This window comes from Eschrichtius robustus, chromosome 17, assembly GCF_028021215.1.
Source record: "Eschrichtius robustus isolate mEscRob2 chromosome 17, mEscRob2.pri, whole genome shotgun sequence".
NCBI classification, from domain to species: domain Eukaryota; kingdom Metazoa; phylum Chordata; class Mammalia; order Artiodactyla; family Eschrichtiidae; genus Eschrichtius; species Eschrichtius robustus.
In genome coordinates, this window is record NC_090840.1 from 40,353,689 (window position 1) to 40,376,085 (window position 22,397).

At 40.0% G+C, this 22,397-nt stretch overlaps 1 protein-coding gene across 1 annotated transcript; it reads left to right on the forward strand.

The window, feature by feature from the left end:
* The first annotated feature begins 369 nt into the window (after nucleotides 1-369).
* LOC137751000 (uncharacterized) lies at nucleotides 370-22,134 on the forward strand. Its single transcript, XM_068525460.1, has 6 exons — nucleotides 370-1,176; nucleotides 7,805-7,896; nucleotides 8,021-8,091; nucleotides 8,852-8,986; nucleotides 10,975-11,023; nucleotides 22,081-22,134. Exons 1-6 carry the CDS (start codon nucleotides 675-677, stop codon nucleotides 22,132-22,134), a joined length of 903 nt encoding a protein of 300 aa, XP_068381561.1. The 5' UTR covers nucleotides 370-674.
* Nucleotides 22,135-22,397: the final 263 nt, after the last annotated feature.

Sequence of the window (22,397 nt, forward strand, 5' to 3'; positions counted from 1 at the left end):
CTTTTTCTATTAGTAGTACAATATTAAGTACTGTACCATTGCCACTATTAGTACAATACTATTTTGGTTTTGTTCAAACAATAGCATTTATGTAACAGGAAAGTAAATAATACAGAAAAAATACATCATTTCAAATAAACACCGATTTTTCATATTTTATGTTAAAGTAGTAATTTTGTGAGTAATTATTATCTATTGCATGATGGCTCTTGTCATGTGTGGCTGTGTCCTGTGTTAGCTTTTTAAGCCTGCCAGTCCTGAGCCCTCCCCAGGACCCTGAAGGAGGAGGCTTTCGGCAGGAGACACAAGCCCCGCCCCCATAGTAAGCCCCGCCCCCTGAACACCGGCTTTTCCCTGACAGGCCCTGCCTCCGAAGTGTACAAGTTCCGTCCTTCGTGAACCAGCCAGGCCGGTGCCGTGTAGTCTCGGAGGAGGACTCGCCTTTTCCGGTTCAGGTTGTCACGGCGCCCGGGCTTGCCTCGTTTTTTCCGGTCTCAGTACGGCGTGGCAGGGTAGACAGGCCGCCTTTAGCCCTTTCAAGCCCTTTCTGTCATGGCTGCGTCCAACCTTTTTCCGGCAGCAACCTGTCATGGCGTCCCCGTGAGTAGCCACTTACGTGAGTAGCCACTTCCGGATCCAGCCCACTACGTGTCCCTGGCTGTTCTGATTCCGCGATGCTCTGGTGGCGCCCAAGGCTCAGCGGAAGTAAAACGTCAGACGTGAGGCGGTGCCTCTGCGGAAACCAGCGCGGCGCTGGGAAAGATGGGGGCGGTGTTGGCTGGGTCTGGGGGCAGCGGCCTGTCTTGAGGGGCTCGGCCTTGCTAGACCTGGCCCACCCCGTCGAGCAGCCCAAGCCCAGGTTGCAGCCGCGTACCGTCTTTGCAGCGCGCGTGCCCCTTGTCGCTGGACCTGCACTCACAGTGAGTGAGTTGGCCGCCGCCCTGTGGCCGAACCGGTGGCTGGCGCTGCTGCGGCGCCTCACGGTGCTGCCATTCGAGGGGCTGCTCTACCTGGCCAGGCTGGGTGCCGCGGCCACTGGTTGCCGGGGCTGGCAGCTGGACGTAGGTCCCCGAGGCCACGTTGCTCGTGCTCGCCACCATGTGCCTCGCGCTCTCACTCACCGTTCTCTCGGCGCATTGGTACGAGGACGCGCAGTGCGCACTCACCTGCACCCCGGTAAGTGCTTGCGCACGAGCCCAATCCCCAGCAAGGTCGGGCTTTGCTACTGAGCTGTGTCGGTCCCCAACCCTGCCTGGGCCTCGCATTTGCTGGGCCTAGGTCTCCAGCGGCGCTCTCCACCCTTTTGCGCTGGCTAAATCCCGACCCCACTGCTGACTTGCTCTGCCACCCTGGCGCCGGTTACTTCCCTTCTCTGGAATTCCTTCCTGGTGTGGTCATTTAGACTCGATAGTTTAGCGCAGGGCCCGGTATATGTTGCTGTTTGATAGGATTTGTTAATGCTGGGTCCCATAGTAGCGGATACTCGGTTTTTCCTGGAAGCGGTTCTGTCTTCTTTGTAGTCTTATCTCCTATCTTGCTTTTCAAATTGTGAGGCTAGACCTGCAGGGTAGGTTTCCCTATCTATGAAACTTGGTTTGAGAACTGAGCATTAGTCCTACTGTACAATGCTCAGAGGCTCACCCTTTCATTCCCCCACACTGTGTGGACCAAAGCTAGTTTGAAATGCAGTTAAGGCAGCGTTTAGGATGAGCAGGAGCTATTTGTGAGCAAGTGACTTAACTGCTTGGAGTCTTCATGCCTTTCTGCAAGACGAGAGTGATTTAGTTAAGACTGCCATCAGGATACAACAGCAAGATAGTGCATGTGACCCTTAGCCCTGAAATATGGATGAGTGAGAGCTGCCTTGGGTCAGCAGTTGATATCAGGCCCTCTGGGTCTGCCTCAGATGACACCAGCAGGTTTGGAGCCATGAGCACTGAGTTCAGCCTTTAGTCAGCCTCCCCTCAGATCCCAGACATGTGTTTGCTGAAAGAAGAGGGAAAGGAAACAGCACCAAGGGCTGGAGAAAGAGACAGGAATCCCTCACCCCCTCAAAAGTGGACTGAATCCTCTTTGTCTTCCGAGAGAGTGAAATCTCCCTTATCCCAACAAGCCTTATCCCTGGGGAGGGGCTCAAACTTCTGGGCTTGGTGGCTTCAAGTCAGTACAATGGAAGACCCCAGCGAGGGACAAAAGAATGGAGGGGAGTTGTTGGGGGGGGCTGCCTGTTGGCCTGCAACTAAAAAGTATGACTGTTAAACTTCTCTCCAAGGATGAAGAACAAAGAAGAGCTAATCAGCTGTGAGGTTAGGACAGGAAGATCTGGGTTTGCATCAGGGATCTTAGCTGGGGTCCTTAGTGAGAACTGTAACACCTACCTCAGAGTACCATTGTGATTATTCTGCAAAGGGCCTGCCATGGGGCTGGCCCCATGTAGTGCTTTGCACTTTTCTTTCATAGGTTACCAGAGTTTGTAAATTTGTCTAGTTTCATTATTTTCTGCTTGCTTTGGTGGCCCATGAACTCTCAGAGGGGCAGGGCCTTGTTTCTCAGGGTCAGGGCTGTGCCTCCCCTCCCACCCCCATCCCCCAAACACCCATGGCAGCAGAGGGTGGGATGGATGCAACTCACAGGATTGAGGGAGCACTAATTGAACTCCATTCAGTGCCTCCTTGTCTTAGGTGCTTGGGAAATAGCAGTGAACAAAACCGACAAACCCATGGCTTTTATGGTGTTAGTGGGGAAGATAGAACTCATAGTCAGCAGTCAATGCTAAAGAGAGAAAATCAGGACAAGGATAGGAATGTTGTGAGGGAACTCTAGACGGAGCATCCAGGGGCAGCTTCCTGAGAAGGCGACCTTTGAGCAAAGGCCTGAAGCCAGCTGTGTGACTGTTCCAGGTGGAGAAAACAGAACATGCCAAGTCCCTTAGCTGAGTTAAGAACAATCCTCAAGTCTCATTGTCTGTCATTACTTAAGGACATAAGGAAGAATAGTGATGGGTTGGGGGGAGGAGGCAGCAGGCCAGGTGGCCTGTGACAGGGCTCATGTGGATTGAGAGTGAACCTCATGCCAGGTATTGTTCTTCCTGTTTGAGTTCATGTCATCAGCAGAGCTCTGGGCATTGGGTGTTATTTGTGACCCCAGCTTTTATGATATAAGCTGGACCAGAGGCATGGTGAGGTGCTGTCCCTTGGTCCAGTGACAGACTGGGGAGTGACCAAGCCAACACCTAGAGCCCAGAACATGTTCCAGAACATGTCCCGAGAGCTGCAGCCCCAGCAGCCTCCCCATTGGGGACCATGGAGCTGGGCTTGAGAAGGGTTCAGCAGCAGCACTTTGCCTCTCAAAGGAATAGGACCCCAGCAAAGTGAGCTTCATGAAGGTGGTGCCAACTGCCAACAATGGTTCCACTGAGCTTGTGGCCCTGCACATCAGTGAGGTAGGGACTGCCTGCCAGACCCCCCCTGGCATGGGCTTGAGTGGGATTCCCAGGCACTGACACCCCCAGGCCAGGGGCCTCTGCCACAGCCTTCTCCCACAGGGCGAAGATGGACAGGAGATCTCCATGCCATGGAGAAGAAGCAATCCCTCCACAAGGCCTTTCCCTTGGGAAATGTGTTCTCATACTACCAGAGCAACAGAGAAGTTCAGGAAAACTCAGAGGTCTGCGAAGCTGAGTAGTTTGAGAGCAACAAGTGAGTCCTGACATCCCCATGAGTCGCCCCTGACAGTGGCTCCTTTCCCATTTGTGCTTTGTTGCACTCCTGAGTCGGGGTGCCTGGGAAGTGATTTGGAGACATCCACCTTTCCAACAGAACATCTCATGTGAATGTGGTGGGCACCCTTTGAGAAATGTGCTCTAGTCTACTCTCCCCGGAACTTGCCTGCTGACAGGAAAGGCTGGGAGTCCTTTCCCTTGGAATGTGTACTCTTCACTGGAACCTGGCTCTTGAGAGTTGGCTGCTCATTCTGGTCTTGTTGTTTTTGTAACTCTCCTCTTCATTTTAAATTCTTTGTTTAAATGTTAAGTTTTCACCATTCCTCTCATATATATCCTAGCACTTTATGAGTGATGATGAAAAAGATGTTGGTGATCAGGATAGCTCTTATTTGTACCAGGTAGAATGCAGATGCTCTGTATGTGCTTCTCCTTTAATCTTCACCAAAACCACCAGTGCTGACACAAGGCTGGGAGGGGAGAGGGCTGGGCTTCAGAGCCCCCGTCCTGGTCATGGTAGTACTCATCCTCAACCCCAAAACCTTCAGAAACTCTAGAAAATCTTTTCCTGACCTAATTGCTTCTCAAAAATTACAAATATGTTACCACAACTGGCAATCTAATAGGAAGATTTGTAAGAAATATTTACTGATCCTCCGTTATCCACCCAGGTCAGCCATGGTGGCAGCCTGGGATGTCCCTTTTCACACCATCCTTGCTTGTGCAACGGCACCTCACACAATACAGGGGCTCCTATAGTCGTGATTTCTAAAGTGCCTCTCCTAAGCATGGTTATTAAATTTGCCCAAGTTTTCAGAAACCCTTTTGATTTTCTAGTATGTTCCCAGCGTATCCCTCTTAGTGCCGTTTTCACACTGCCTCTCTCCCCACACCTCTTTTTTCCACTTAAAGATTAAAAAATAGCTTAAGTAGATTTTTGAGAGTTATCCCAATACTTAGAACATAGTTTGTACACCAGAATGTTTAATGAATGTTGCACAATCCTATGGAGGATATTTAATCTCAATATCTGCACCAATGGCATACACGTCTCATTCCTTAGAATCTGTGAAGGAAAAAGTCATTCTGATAAAATCTCCAAACTTCCTATTAAGACATCTTCAGACTTGTCATGTAAATGTCTAATGGAAAGGACTGGAGGGCCCCCTAGATTTTATAATTGTTTCTTGTTCTTGTTATTAGACTCACACTGCTACCATTCACCTGAAATGTCTGTCAGATGGTATTTTGTGAATTCGACATTTATGTTCTTCATGACATTTCTGCATTACTCTCTTGAATGATTAAATTTTTGGATTTTTACCTACTTGGCTTTCAAAATACATTATGGATCATTCACATTTCTTAGTCTTAATTATGATTTTGGTATTTTACATTAAAAGCTAGTCCATTTACCTTAAACAAAATGATGTGATCTCAGAAATTCTTTTATTTGGGAAACTGATTTGCATGAGGTGAGGTACTTCTGGTCAACTCAGATACACACTTGTTAAGTTAGTCGATTCTGTAATAACAATTAACTTGTCTAATCTGAAAATCAGTAACATTTCTCCACTCAGCCTCCACTGTTTAGACAAATATATCAAAAGAATCTGGAAATATTGGTTCCCAGACAAAGCAATAAGATTGCTTCTTGCTTTCAATAGAGAAGTCATCTCTACTGAGTTCATGAAAGACAGTGTCTTCTAATCAGCATTCACCACTTCCTTTGCCAGGAAATTTCATTTCCTGTCCACCATTTCAGAGGGACATTTTTTGGTAAAGTCATTTAATGTATATAGACATAGTGGCCTCTCTGGAGTAGGATTAGCCAACATAGAGCTACTGTTGCTGTTTTTAATCTGTAGCTGCTACTGCTGATGGGTTGAACTGAGGAAGGGAATCATGGGTAAGGATGGAGCTGCCCTGGCTGATTCTCACCTGTCTGGCGCACAGCTCATGAATGCATTTTACAGCACACCAAGTGCATCTTTAACCTCCCTAATTTGTGGGAATTTTATTGTGACCTTCCAGCTCTGCTGCACACAATGATTTTACCTCATACCTAGTCCCCCAAGTCCTCTGCCTGACTCTTAACTCTCCGAATCCTGCTTCTCTGGAAACACCAGGTTCCAAAATGGACCAACCAGCCCTACTACAAGCTCCTTCTTTATTAAACCTTACTACTGATTATTTAGGATTTCCATCTATTAGAAAACAGGTTTAAGTCTGATTTGTAGGTAAACTAGGTAGCAGTTAAAGATGAGTTCTGGGTTGTAAACAAGTCTCTTGTTGCCTCCCTCCACTGCCCCCTGCCCCCAAAATAGCACAATGTTGAAAATGCAGCTTGTGCTCAAGAAATACATATTAAATGAACAGTAACAAAAATAATAATTTGAAATCCCCAAGAGATTGAAAAGGTTGCTCTAAATGTTAGTGTGGAAGAAGTCTTTTAAAGTAATGAGGGAGCCTGACCACAGGCAACACAATGATGTGTAACTGGGAGGAACAGAAGCTCTCATAGGTCCCAAATCTTTGGCATACTATATGTATGTTATTAAGGAGAAGCAAGAAGATACAATCTGCTAGAGATTGTGCTTTTCCCCAAATACATGGTGTGGAGAAAAACTTCACTGCTAACTAATCCAATGTAGTTTACTCCATTTTCTTAATTTGTGATTGTTGCATAACAGAAGTAAATTTCAGTCTTATTGCAGTTTCTGTCCTCCAGGAAAGAAAAATGAGGCAGAGGAACAACCACCCTAAATAGCTGGTGGGAGGTATAAGGCTGATTTGATTTTTTGGAATGGTGCTTACGGAGTTTTGTTAAATCTAAACCATGATTTTTTGGTTTCAAACAACCAATAAATACAGTGCCTCCCTTTGATGTCTTTCTACCTTGCCTAGGCCCTGCCCCCTGCTGACCCTGTCTTTACCGTCATCAAGACCTGTAGTCCCTCTGTTACCTCTTGGTCTCCTAAGCCATCAGAGCCTTTCTGACCACACTCAGTTCCCTTGTTACTTATCAACTATGTGTCTTAGGCAAATGGTTTACCACTCTGAGGTTTAGTTTCCGAATCTGTAAAACAGTGATAAATATAATATCTATGTCAGACAGATTGGGAGAATCACTTTATCCTATGGAGTAAAAGGCCACCTTTAATGCCTTGCACAAGCACCTTATATTTCCTCACCTCATTGGCCTCCAGCCCTTGCCAGTCCCAGGGAGAAATCAGCCCTCTTGCTTTCTCTGCTCCTGCTCACATTGTCTACAGTCCCCTAGCATCTGAAACTTTTCTGTAGACATTCCTCCAAGGGTAGAAGAAAATGAACAGATACATGTAGCAGTCCTTTGAGTGTTGGGGGTTATAATCAAGAGCAGCTTACCACAGGCACTTAATTTGTTTGAAGTTTCTCATTTATCTTAAAAAATTTACCCTGATTTTCATTCTATCTATATTAAAATATTTTTAAAACATTCAATTAAGCACTTAAAATTTCATTCAAATGTTTCAAGTAAAACTGATACTAGAGGAAGATGTTCTGTTATTCCTACAGCTTTGTTTATTCTAGGCACACAGCTGATTTACCCAAGGGTACCTGAATTTGCAAAGCATAGCCTAGCTGATTGTTCTATTACAGACTTGTAAGATATGCAGTCTCACCCCAGCCTTCATTCCACTCAACAATTTTTTCAGTCATTAATTGACTTTCTATCATATTCACAAATATTATCCTGAACATTTCCCCTCCTTGAACTCTAGTCTTCTATCTTACTCACTGAAACAATAGATGCCATCCGACATCCCTCAATTTCCATTTCCAAATTTAACAAATTAGCACTTAGTCCCACTTTTCCCTTTTCTAAATTCATGAACGTCCCTTTCCTCTGTTACAGTTTAACCTCCCTTGAGCCCTCTTGCCTCTTATGACCTTGTGTTTCTATCCTCCTTCTTTCTTTTGTTTTTTCAGTTTCTTTCCCTAATTGTTCCCAAATGCTTCTAGCCCAAGCCTTCGTCCCGTAACCTAAGTTTGCCCAACTTCTCTGCCCACTAGGCAAGCCTCTTGTCTTTTGCTCCATAGTATTTCTAGATTTCCACCGAGATTTGGAGTATGTACAACGAATTATGAAAAGGCCTCATCACCAACCCAGGGCATGCAGTTTCCTCTCTAAGGTCAATAATTGTTTTTCAATTTGTGCAAGAAAAACAGCACCGAATTGGTTAAGAACTATAAAGAAGTGATTTTTTTTTTTTTTTTTTTTTTTTTGGCCGCACTGTGTGACATTGGGGATCTTAGTTCCTCAACCAGGGATCAAACCCATCCCCCCCTGCATTGGAAGCACAGAGTCTTAACCACTGGACAGCCAGGTAAGTCCAGTGATTTTTAACTGATAGTTTCAAATATGACCAAAATCCCATTTAAATCAAAATGTTCCTATTAGAAAGCTTTAGATAACAGTAAATCTTCACCTATCTGAAATATTGAGGGGAAAACTTGAAAGGATTTAAAGGATTTTCAATCAGTAATTTCTGAATTACACAAAGCAACTCCTGGTCAAAATTAGAAGACTTACTGGAGTACTGTGTGTTTAAACCAGGAACACTTGCCACAAAGAACAAAATAGCATCTTTCTCTAAGTCATTTTAAATAAAGCCAGAAAACACCTTTAAGTTTCTTTTCCTGAGTATGTTGTTCAATGAAATATTAGCCTTGCTGAGATGAACCAGATCCATGGGACCCTGAAATCACCATGGTTAAGTAAAAAGTGGCTTTCAGGTGCCTTGGGATGAGCTCCAGGCAGGAGTCAGAAATCTGAGCAGTAGCATAACTGGGTCATGAGCCTAAGAATCTGTCTAAAATATACACTGTGCCAATTCATGATCATTAGCTTCACTTTCTTGGGAGTGAAATTTGAAAAGGAAAGTAGCTGAATCCAAAGGTCTTTCATGTCGTCTATTTAGAATAAGAAGTTATGAATATAAATTCCTATGAGCCACAGAAAGGTACATCAGAAAGGGTAGTAATATTCTAATGGTTTTACATGGTAAACACAAAAATAACTATAATAAGTGTGCATATTTATTTGACATTCTTTGATAATTTTTCATTTCTTTCACCTTTGCATAGGGCTATTGGGCATTTTCTAGACTTATTTCACCCGGATACTAGAAATGAGCAGCTACACAGACCTGGTGTACAAGAAATAAGATCTAATCTACAAAATAAATTTGCATTCTGCAGCCTGAGCCTCAGCACTAAAAGGTAAGTGGGAGGAGGAGGGGGCATAGTCAAGGACACTCAAGAACTCTTCCTACTATTTCCTTTAAACATAGGACCCCCAGCTGTATTATGCCAACTGAACAAAGAATATTAAAAGGCAAAGTTTGTGGCCCACATTAATTAACACATTTCTTGAAAAGAAGGGTTGCATATTTTTTTGAAGTTGCATTATTGGGCTTCCAGCCCCTTATTAGTAAAACTGAGTGGAATCTCTAAGGGAGTTATTTTCTGAAAGACATTGATAAAGAAGATGGTAACATTTCAAGTATTTGGGGCCCATTCCATTTAAGGTTAAAAATATGTGTTCATTGGTTTCCTATGGTTGCTATAATGAATTAACACACACTTGGTGCTTAAAACAACATTCTGGAAGTCAGAAGTCTGAAATTTGGTTTCACTGGGCTAAAGTCAACATGTAAGCAGGGCTGTACTCCCTTTTGGAAGCTCTGGGTGGAAGAATCCCTTTCCTTGTCTTCTCTATTGCTAGAGCTTCATAGCATCATCAGATCCATCACATCACCTGATCCTTTGCAGTCAAATCTCCCTCTGTCCCTTTTAAAGACAGTTGTAATAATATTTATGACCCACCCAGATAATCCAGGATAATCTATGTCAAAATCCTTAATCATAACTGCAAAGTCCCTTTTACTGTATAAGGTAACATTCACAGTCTCAAGGATTAGGAAATGGACATAATTGGTCATTATTCAGGCTACTACAAAGGGTGTCAATTTAAGTTGCTTGACCTAAATACTATAATGTAAGCTAAAAGAAAGAAGGCATAGTATGGTGGCCAGATCCATATGCCCCACAGATGGTAAGACCCTCTTGTCATTGTCCATTGTCTGAGCCTAGAGTTGTTGAAATTTCTCCATAGGGCAAATTCAGACCTTAAATTGCTTTGACTCCAGATCTCCAGCTTTGTAAAGGGGCAAGACAACTGGGTCACACCAGGGACAAAATCAGTCATTCTGAGATGCTGAGAAGAAATCAGAAGGCATACTTACAGCTGATTCCAAGTAGACACAATTATCCACCCTCTCCTAAAAGACCTTGTATCCAGAGATAAGCTGCCATCAACAGCACTATGGAGGGAAGAATAAGTGACATTAATGAAATGACAAGGATGGCTGTAAAGGGGGCAAGACATTTTGTGAAAAGCCAGAAATACTCTCCTAAAGAAGAAAAATAACAATATTGATCTGGAGATTTCCAAACTGGGCAGTGACAATGATTGAGTTAGCAATAGCAATGATTCTTTGAAAAGGCTGGGTAGGAACACTTGAAATTCCAACAGACCTAAGTTTGAATACCACTCCACCATTCATCAGCTGGGTTGCCTTGAACAAATTACTTAACTTTTCAGATCCTCTGTTTCCTTACCTTAAAGCAAGATTTTTAAAAAAATCTATTTCATACTGTTATTGTGAAAATGACATGAGATCATAAATTATCTGAGTGCCTGGAACTCAAGACTGCTCATGGAGCCCTAGGTACAGATGCAGTAGTAGCTGAGGGAGAGGGGGAGCTGTGACACAGCTTATGAACACTGAGCTGCATGCAGTGACTGTAAACATCCACCTACTTTGCCAGCTGCTTGGATATGTTGGTTGATGTGCCTTGGCACACTGCTGTGCATCATCTGGAGAATTACTAAGGTTCAGGTGAATTCTTGAATTTCATGCTATGCTCTCTGCACACATGTTCTGTGGCATCACTGTCGATGCTCTGTATTTCTGGACTTCTTGCGTCTTTGGCTTAATGGGCTTCAGTGCAGGGATGCAAGTTGCAGTTTGTATCACCAGACTCAGACCTCATTGATATTTGGTATTGACTCATTGACTCACTTCATTTTGACATCAAGACGCCTGCTTACTTGCAGCTCTGCTGCCACAATTATCATTCAACTTCCCTGCTTAAGCTTTTGCCACTATCAGTCCTCCTCTTAACTGTTTTTTGTTTCTTCCTAGGACATTAATATACTATCTCTGCTTGTTTCAGTTTTTACACACAAAAAAGGTGAGCCTTTTCTAGACGTCATGAACCAATCACAGAAAGTAATGTTATTGATGAACTGATGAAACACCATATGGGAAAAATCTTTGTGTCTTTGATGCTTCCTCTTGTATAAGAGTTTTCCTGGATCTCAGAGGGATGATTCCATGCCCATACCCTCCTACTCCAACACTTTTTTCCAAATTAATAGCTATTCAGTACTCGACTACCCAAATGCTGTTCTCCAGCTAGTAATTCTAATTTTTCTGACACTATCGCAAATTATGACTAACTTCAAAGGGCATATACTATCATTTTGTTTAAAAATTGATTTTTCTTTTCGGAAAGGCTTTGAAACCACTTACAAATTACATTCAGATGAGACAAGTAAGGATACAACAAGAGAAAACAACTAAAGGATGTTTTGCAAATGTTTTCATTTCAGGAGTAAATGTTTTCAGATACACGTGTTCAGTTTTGGGCAATACACTTGGTTCCAAGCTTTCTGGGTGCTAGAGTAAGAAGAGATGCACATTGAGGCACTATTAAAAAGGAAAACATAAAAGCATACTAAGGCAAAACTTTTTTTAAATTTTATTTATTTATTTATTTATGGCTGTGTTAGGTCTTCGCTTCTGTGTGAGGGCTTTCTCTAGTTGCGGCAAGTGGGGGCCACTCTTCATCGCAGTGCGTGGGCCTCTCACTATCGCGGCCTCTCTTGTTGTGGAGCACAGGCTCCAGATGCGCAGGCTCAGCAATTATGGCTTATGGGCCTAGTCGCTCCACGGCATGTGGGATCTTCCCAGACCAGGGCTCGAACCCATGTCCCCTGCATTGGCAGGCAGATTCTCAACCACTGCGCCACCAGGGAAACCCCTAAGGCAAAACTTTTCTTGCAACTAAATCCACATGGGAATTTATTATAATAGTCTTTATCATAGTGTGTGGCTATCTTAACAATAGCTTTATAAAATATAAAGGATTATTTAACCAGAACATTTTTCATATTAACCCTCTGAAGGCATAGAGACATATATTTCATCCTAAATCAATGAAGATCTTTCTTGAAGGACCATGTATTAGTTTGCTAGGGCTGTCATAACAAAGCACCACAAACTAGGCTGCTCAAACAGAAATTTATTGTCAGAAGTCTGATATCAAGGTTATTGGCAGGATTGGTTTCTTATGAAGGCTGTGAGGGATAATCTTCATGTGTCTCTTCTAGCTTCTGGTGGTTTGCAGGAAATCTGGCATTTCTTGACTTGTAGATGTATCACCTCCATCTATCTTCATGTTCACGTGGTATTACCCTTGTGTGCGTGTCTCTGTGTCCAAATTTCCCCTTTTTACAAGGACACGAGTTCATGTTGGATTAGAAGACCGCCTTATATGACCTCATTTTATCTTAATTAATTACATCTGCAGTGACTGTTTCTAAATAAGGTCACATTCTGAGGTTACTGGAGGTTAGATCTTCAACATATAAATTTGTAGGGGACATAGTTCAACCCATAATAGATCCAAATGATGTGGGATAAATATTTTAGTTGCAAACGAGCTGTCCCAACACAGATTCAGGCCTGGGACACTTCATTGAATAGACTATAGCATTGTCCAATGTCATAAGCAAACTTTGTGAAGTCCAGGATCATATTTAATTCCTGACCAAGCTGTCTATTGTCTACTTGTGTGCAGAAAGTCTTTGCTATTGAAAACCTAATGAATCAAAGTTTAACTATGAAAGACTCTGAAGTATTTTTCTAGTAGTGATGATTCAGTGGATACATTCATGCTCTTTTCCTTGAAGCTGTAACTCAATACCCCAAGATTGTTTGTAAGCTTCTCTAACCTACTGAATCTTACCAGATGTCCTAAAAATATATGTCACTAGGGCACATGAAAGAGTAGTACTACATCTAGGTGCAGTTACCACCACTATCAGGAAATGTAATTATTTTATGACCTCCTGACATTTTCTTCATAAGAAGACAGTATTATTATTGTGGGAGAAGAAAGATAATCCAGTTCTTCCAGGAATTCTAGGAGGACCACATGTTTCCTCTCTGAGAAGTTTTTGAAGAAAATGATGTCTGACTTCTAGGTCATTTCTAAAGCTAGAAGACAAGGTAGCCAGGAAATAACAAATAATCAGGCAATGGGTGAATAGATAAAACAGAAGAAAAAAAAAAAAAAAAAGTCCTCATGAAGTACTCAGTGTCCTGGAAAGTACTATAGTATAGTGATTTAAAGCAGGGTTGTTGCCAGATTCTGACATTGTAATTTTCACGCTGCTGCCACTATCATAATCATAACCATTGTATCAACATAATGTTCTAATTTTCTTCTTAAAAGAAGAAAGCATATTCTTTTGAAGAATATGTTCAGGGGAAGCCAGATATTCCCTGTGCTCTTCTGTAGCTGTATGTCTAGTTGAAGCTTCAGGTTTTAAATTTAAGTAGACCTGGACTGAATCCTGTCCCTACCATTTATAACAAGTGACTTTCACAACTTCAGGTTTCTTAGCTGAAAAATGGGTATAAATACCCATTTTCTATCCTGTTAGATTGTTAGCATAGTTCCTGCACATAGCAAATGCCAATATATTTCAGGAATTATTATTTTGAGCAACTTCCTCTTCTCTAAAATAAAGAAAAATTATAACTGTTGCAGAGGCTACTTGCCCTATTTTATTGGTGGAGAATATAGGGGGTATGTCTTCACATCAAAATTAATATTTAATTAAAACTTTTTTGGTACATAACTAATATCACTTACACTCAAACAACCTGAGCGTTCTTGTTAAACATTTATTAGCAGGCAAAAAGTTATGCTAAGAAACTAAACCTTTAGAGAATTTTCTGTTTAGGGAATATACTATTCTGCCTCATTATGGTAATATCTTACTCTTTAGCCAAGTAAACAGTAAGCAACTCATAGAAATAAGTGAGAAAATTATTAAACATATGCTAGAATATTATATGGAAAGACCTGTGAATGTTTTATGTATTTCTACATAAGTTTATTACATTGACAGTATTTTCCCTGAGGTGCTACATATATAGTTCCATGACAACGTATCTCCATTTTATAAGGAGTTCAGTTGTAAGCATGAAACAAGGATTGCTTTGGTTAGAACACTATGTATAGGCTTTTTTATTTAAGAGAAAACATTTTTATGTGATATTCCTTGTCTTCACTACAGTCACTGGTTTAGAGAGAGGTTTTTCATCTAGCCATAATTTGGACTGACAGTTTGCTCTGTTAAACCCTGGCATGTAATCTGAAAAAAGTGTTGAACACAGTATATGATATACTGACTTCTCCTTGTTTAAGTACAACTTTCTGAGAGTTTCACAGAAAGGTACTTTTTTTACTTTATTTGGATTACTAATTTTTAGGTCATATGTCTTTTTATTCAAAGTTCAAATTATGGAAGCTTGACAGGAGCCAGCACAAAATAGAACTCAGAAGTTAATCCTTAAGATATTCTTTTATCTGTATTATTCCTCAACTAGAAATATTTGAAAGGCTCTTTTTTTTCATACCTGTTATCCAGCACTTTGCTGTATAGAGATGGCTTAGAATAAATCTGTTAGTCCCTGGTGATCTGGTGAATTTGAGGAAAAAGTAACATGACAAGAGTGGGGCAGGAAAGGGATGGAAGAGAGGAAGTGAGGGTTTTAGAAGTAAGAATCTAACAAATCTCAATTTTTTTTGAAAGTTTCAGTGTATAATTAACTAAATTTTTAAAAGTATGTTCCCCAGCCATCAGTAGGACATTCATTGAGATTTAATCCATTAATGTTCTATCCTCTTTTCTCACAGCCCTTCTCTACCAGGGAAGAGGGCATTTGACATAGGAAAAATAATATACAAGGAGTTCTACAACCTCACAATTTGAAGAAAAAAATTGTTATGGAAAGTTCAGAAATGCTTTTTAAAATATTCTAGATTCTAAAACTCAAAAATGTCAAATCCTTGTGAACATCAAGTTGTCATGCCAATGGCAGAGTAGAGAGCTCATTGAATTTAGGATTGTAAATACTAAAAAACTTCTTTTGGAATTATGTTGTAATTGATTATTATATAGAACACAATTGCTTAGCATAAAGTCAATATGGATATCAAAAAAACATTGGAGGGCTTTAATGAAATCTTTCATTGGCCATGGCAGAAAGGCAGTATTCAGACTTGCATGGTGGAGAATCTGGTGTACCCATGCAATGTTAATGTCAGATAGGGGTCACACAGATTGCATGTGTGATTGCACAGCCACGTAATCAAGGATCAAAGACAAGATAATCAGGATATTTCATATGTCATTTTACAATATGCTGGATCTTTTTGGAAGCAGCAGTGTGGATTGCAATGCATATTGATACAAGCTTCAGGGGATCTGCATCTAAACCCTGACTTTACCACTTAAGAGTTATATAAATTTGGACAACTCATTTAACCTCATTAAACCTCAGTTTCTTCATTGAGAAAGTGAAGATAACACTAGACCCTTGTTTTCCATCTCATAGAATTTTTCTGAGGATTAAATGATTGCAGGTAAACTACAAAGCTCTGTAAAATTTAAATGGTTGCTATTGCTACAGGAAATACTTGTCAGATTCACTTATAAAATAACTTGATGTTTTTTACCTTTCAGTGTAAGTCCATTTATAAAACATATGCTTATTGATTCAAGTTGGTGATCAGTTTTTTTAAATTTCACCTTAATAAAGTGCTGAATCATTGTGCAAACATTTCAGACCAATGCCTCTGAGCATAATCATTCATAACAGTTTTCTTTAGAACTTTAAATTGAGTGCCACTGTCTATTTGGGAATGCAATGCTAACATCTTAATTTATTTTCAACTAGTAGTTAATTTCCTTTAGAATGTATATTATCAACACTACCTAGTCCTGAGAGTTTCCAGACTTTTAGAAACACATACTAGGCTGCCAAAATCTCAGCATCCTTCTGTGGCAGCTCAACTCACTGATCATTTTCTCCTCAACATCCTACAGGACAGGGGACTAAAATCATCTGCTTAGAAATAGTTAAGTTAGATAAGATGGTCCCCCCAAAGATACTATAAATAACAATAGATTTCTTATATGACAACTGTATCCAAGTAATGAGCTATACATTAAAAAAAAAGCAAAAACTCATTCACCAATAACCCCGATTATAAAATATTTAGGAATAAACTCAAACTTTTTCAAGTAACATTGTAGAAGTCTTGGATTAATAGTAATACGTGATATATTACCAAATCAGAAAACTCACTGTCAAATGATGTTTAGCTGGAGAGTAATACTTCAGCATAGTTAAGAAATTTTTTAAAAAGGAGCTTCCTACTGGATATAAGAAGGTAGTATAATGCTATAGACATTTAAAAATCTGGTACTGGTACTAGAATAGATAAATATATTAGTAGCACAGAATAGAGAGAACAAAAACAAACTCATATGTGTGGGAAATCATATATAACAAAGGTGACACTTAAAAACAGCTGGTCCAATTACCCAAACAAATGATATTTGGACAGTTGTACCATTTGAAGGAAACCAGGTAGATCCCTACCCCAACCATTTAGAAAAATAAATTTCTTATGGATTAAATATCTAAATTCAATATAGTAGTATTTAATATGTATATAAACATATTATGTATATTATATATATATATTACTGTACAAGAAAATGTGGGTGAATACTTTTATAATCTTGAAGGGAAAATGACATTTCCAAGTGTGACCTAGAACTCAGAAGCCACATAGGAAATATTTGGTGATGTGCTGATCTTATCTGATTATATAAAAAATTAACATTTCCATACAGTGAAAGGCAGAAAGTCCAAAGGTAAACTACATGAACTATAGCCAAGAGCAAACAGGATGGGAGAAAATACTAAGCTACAAATCAGTAACCAAGGCAAACAACATGAGTAGACAAATGAGCACAATCTATGAGCAAGCAATTTATTGAAGACTACAAATGACCAATTAGTGCAGAGAAAGGTACTCGACCTCACCAGTAAAAAATAATCAAATACAGCATTTCTAATCAGGCTGAGAAAAATGTCTAAGATTCTATCTGGTATTTACAAGAGATGAGAAATATAGCACTCTAACACTCCAGGTATCTTTTTGGAGTACTATTTGGAAATATCTATTAAAATCTCAAATGCACGTGCCTTTTCACTCACCCAGCAACACCAGATCACAGAATCCATGTTAGCACAAGAGAAGAATGATACCTCTGTAAGGCTGTCCCATCTGTTACCAATGGTAACTTTTAAAAAGGGAAATAATATAAATTTCCCTTAAGTGGTACAAATAAGTAATTTAATTATGTAATTCCAAAAATGAAAAACTGAGCCCAGAGAAGAAGATGGAAGAGATGAAGTAGAAGAGCATCTCCATAGGCTGGCATATAAAATGTCCTCAATCTATTGTTAATTTCAAAAACCAATTTATAGACTAATAGACATAATCATCATATCATAGTACATCAAATTGTCAGCAATGCACATCTTTATGAAATGAGGCTAAAGCATAAAGACTTTCACTTTTTTACTTCATATCAGAGACTGCAAACTGGTGACCTGCCAGATTGATTCAACTAGCAGATGTAGTTTTTACAGAGAGAGAATGTTTTAAAAATCAAAAGAATTCATGAGAAAACCTGGACCTCCAGCTCTCTTAAAATAAGATTTGGAAACCCAGGACCCATATTCCTGCCTGGCAACAATTGACTTGAGCTGGATAAACGCTGCCCCCTTTAAAAGGTATGTACCCTCTCTGTGTCAGACTTGACTCGTGTTGTTACCTGCCAGGTTTCCAGGGGTGTTGGAATTTGCTTCCTTTATTTCATATGCTCTTATATTCTGTGAATTTGTTACAAGTATGTATTACTCTTGCAGATAAAATGTAAGGATTAAAATTTATGATGGTATACCCTGTGAAACTTGTAATAAATTATCAAAGAATTTCAATGATAATATAGCAACAGTATTGTAGTGCACTTCAATTTCTAGTAGTTATAAATCCAGCATTTTAAATTAGCTGCAACAAAATAGAGACTAGCTTACCCAGAAATATCCTGAATGTTGAAATCAGATATTAAAAATAGAGCATCTGAATCCATATTTATAGAACACCTACTATATGCAAAGAAAAATGCTACATGCTGCATAGCATACAAAAAAGGAGTGTGTTATCATTCCTTTTCTTTCTAAGTCATCCATTAGGTCTACAATAGCTAACTGGTTGTCATACATTGATACTATTTTTTCATAGTATTCATCACAAAACTTATTTTATAATTCCTTACAGCACTCAGTTATTTTACAATCCTGTTTCTAAGAGAGCTTTACTATTGTTTCAGTAATCTTTTAACTATTTTTCCATCCTTCTGACTCTGCATTTCAGTATCAAATTCATCTCTAAAACATTGCTCCAATCCTGCCATTTTATTTTTATTACACATTAATCCAGTTCTATAATTTGGAAAATCAAAACATACCACAAGTTGACCCCAAAATGTCTAGATTTACTATTTTTCATGTACTCTGTTTTTCAGCCAGAAATGGGCTGCTGATTGTTTTCTAAACATATAATTTCAGATCTTCCATTTACTTGACTGTTTCTTCTTCCTGGAATGTCAACTCTTCCATTTTAGTTGTGGTTTAAAACCCTAGCCAGCTTTCACATCTTAGCTCAGATGCTGTCTCCACCATGAAGCCTTCTGCTGCCCCAGACAGAGATCTCTTCCTCTGAACTTCTATTATGGTTTGCCTGGACTCTTGATACATCACACAATCAGTTGATTGGCATCACAGTAATTAAGGCATATGTCTCCTGTATCCTTCTAAATATAAGTTCCTAAAGAGCAAAGATTGTTGTCTGCAAGCACAGAACTTTGCATACCGTTAAAAGTTTAAATTTTTCACTTGAAAAGTCATGAGATATACAAACTGATGTGAGGCAGAAATGAGGAAGCAGACAGAACTGTAATGAGAAAGATAAAGCAGACTGATAGAGGTATCTTATAGGAACTTAGGCTGCATTAGGGTGCTTGTGTGGGTGATAAGAGGACTGTGTCATTGCCTAAGTGTAACACATGCACCTGATACTTCCTTGACAGGATGACAATAAGGGAACCTATTCTCAGTAATAACAGGGTGTTCAGCTGAAGTCAACTGAGGATTTGGAGCAAGCTGGTTTGGTACAGCCTGTGTTGAGTGGCTTAAAAATTATAGAGTGAAGAATTGCTTAAGAGACAATGTTCTTAGGAAAGCCAGATAAAGCTTATAGGACAGAGTGTCAGGCTGGCTGTTGAAAGACATCTGATAACTTTCTGTCATTTGAAGAGCTGTTGGTGGTTTGGAAATAAATCATGTTAAAGTAATCAGCTTTTGACTGTCATGAGTCCTCAAGGGGAAGTGACATGAAGCCTTGATAAACCTTAATAGTCATGACTATGATAGACGCCATGATTTATCAGGCTACCAGATTTATCAGTTCAAACCCACCCTCAATGGCCACAAACAATGCAGTTTATTTCAGCCAGGACTAAACTTCCATAATAAGCCAGTACATATGGTATGTGGCAAAGAGTGGATGCCTGATTACCAAAGCTAAGGAGGGTGTTATAAAAGCAAAAAAGAGTTCAAATAGGCTTTTTTGGAAACATTTGGAGGATGAAGGGTTTGGCATAAGGATGAGCAAGATGAAAGGTGGCCAGGAATCATTTCATTCATTATTCTTTTCCTAAATGGGAAGATCCTGTAGCTTGAGATTAATGCACATGAGAATAGAAGCCTAGCTTTGGACTTCTGACATAAGTCAGAGCAATTAGAACGCATACCTCCAAAAATCTGCAGATGGGCAGGGACTCTGAGAGTTTCCCTCATGACCTAACAGTGTCCTTGTACTGAGCTGGAGCTAGACAAATCCAGAACTAGGATTAAACAGGACACTTCCAAAAATCATTGAACAGGAAGGAAGTTTAATCTTTGCTCCTACAGGCAGGATTTCATTTGTTTGCCCAGGTAGCATCTGGGAGATCATTAAGAAATACCTGGATGGACAAAAGGGAACCCTTGTGCACTGTTGGTAGGAATGTAAATTGGTGCAGCCACTATGGAAACCAGTATGGAGGTTCCTCAAAAAATTAAAAATAGGGACTTCCCTGGAGGTCCAGGGTAAAGAATCGACCTTACAGTGCAGGGGACGTGGGTTCGATCCCTGATCAGGGAACTAATCCCACATTCCACAAGACAACTAAGCCTATGTGCCACAGCTACTGAGCTTGCGCACCTCAACTAGAGATCCTGCGTGCTTGCAAACTACAGAGCCCACACACCCTGGAGCCCACGTGCCACAACTGGAGAGAGAAAACCTGCATGCTGCAATGAAGAGCCTGTGCACCACAACAAAAGATCCTGCATGCCTCAACGAAGATCCTGTGTGCCACAACTAAGACCCAACACAGCCAAAAATTAAAAAAAAAATAAAAAATAAAAATAGAACTACCAGATGATCCAGTAATTCCACTCCTCGGCATTTATCCAAAGAAAACAAAACTAGTTCGAAAAGATATATGCACCCCTGTGTTCATTGCAGCATTATTTACAATAGCCAAAATATGGAAGCAGCCTAAGTGCCCATCCATAGAAGAATGGATAAAGAGGATGTGGGGTGTGTGTGTGTGTATTTTCATGACTGGGTAGTGAAATATTACCCAGTCATGAAAACAGAATGAAATCTTGTCATGTGCAACAACATGGATGGACCTAGGGGGTATTATGCTAAGTGAAATAAGTCAGATAGAGAAAGACAAATACCATATGATTTCACTTACTGTGGAATCTAGAAAAACCAAATGAACAAACTTAACAAAACAGAAACAGACTCATAGATACAGAGAACAAGCAGGTGTTTGCCAGAGAGGAGAGGAGTGGGGAGAGGAAAGAAATAGTTGAGGAAGATTGAGAGGTATAAACTTCCAGTTACAAAATAAATGAGTCATGGGGTGAAATGTACAACATGGAGAATATAGTCAATAATAATGTAATATCTTTGTATGATAACAGATGGTGACTAGACTTACCATGGTGATCATTTTGTAATGTCTGGAAATATTGAATTGCCGTGTTGTGCGCCAGGAACTAACATAGTGTTGTAGGTCAATTCTACACCAAAAAATAAACAAACTTGGGAATTCCCTGGTGATCCAGTGGTTAGGACTCGGTGCTTTCACTGCCAAGGACCAGGGTTCAATCCCTGGTCGGGGATCTAAGATCCCACAAGCCGTGCGGTACAGCTAATAATAATAATAATAATAATAATAATAATAATAATAATAATAATAAATAAACTCATGGAGTAAGAGATCATATTTGTGGTTACCAGAGGTGGGGGAAGGGAGAACTGAATGGAGGTGGTCAAAAGGTACAAACTTCCAGTTATAAGATGAGTACTGGGGATATAATGTTCAACATGATTAATTATCACTGCTGTATGTAATACATGAAAGTTGTTGAGAATAAATCGTAAGAGTTCTCATCTCTAGGAAAAAAGTTTTTTTCTTTTTATTTTGTGTCTATATGAGATGATAGGTGTTCACTAAACTTATTGTGGTAATCATGATGTATAGAAGTCAAATTATTATGCTGTACACTTTAAACAGTGCTGTATGTTAATTATATCTCAATAAAACTGGAAGGGAAAAAAAAACCCACTTGGAGCTGATCAGTGGAGATAACAAAAGTTGTACAGTTGTCCCTTTGTATCCATGGGGGATGGGTTCCAAGACCCCCAATACCAAAATCCAAGGATGCTCAAGTCCCTTTTGTATAACAGTGTATGTAGCATTTGCATATAACTTATGCACAGCCTCCCATGTACTTTAAATTATCTCTAGATTACTTATAGTACCTAATACTAATATGTAAATGCTGTGTAAATAATCTAAATAGAACGTAAATGCTGTGTAAATAGTTGCTGGCACACAGTAAATTCAAGTTTTGCTTTTTTGGAACTTTCTTGAATTTTTCTTTTTCCTGAATGTTTTCAATCTGCAGTTGGTTGAATCCAGGGAGGCAGAACCTGGGATTTGGAGGGCCAACTGTAGTTGAGAGCAATGTATTCCGAATCAGATAACAGCCAGCAAAAAGAAGCAGAAAAGTGAGAAGTGCTCAGGGCAATTTTTTTCTTCTCTTCTTCCTCTTTTTTTCTTTCTCTCCTTCCCTCACTTTCTCTCTCTTTCTTTCCCCAGAGTGCTCCTTAATGAGACATACCAGCTCTTGCCTAATAGCTCCTTAAAGGGGCCACTGGATACCTGACTAGAATTTCAAGACCACCAGTCTAAATCTACTATAGATATGAACATCTCCTCATA

Excerpts from the sequence above, each read along its gene's own strand:
- LOC137751000 (XM_068525460.1), top strand. The coding sequence starts at position 675 with ATGCTCTGGTGGCGCCCAAGGCTCAGCGGAAGTAAAACGTCAGACGTG. Across the intron at positions 1,177-7,804 it reads GCGCACTCACCTGCACCCCG|TATTTCTAGATTTCCACCGA; the intron begins GTAAGTGCTTGC and ends TTTGCTCCATAG. Across the intron at positions 8,092-8,851 it reads CTTAACCACTGGACAGCCAG|GGCTATTGGGCATTTTCTAG; the intron begins GTAAGTCCAGTG and ends ACCTTTGCATAG.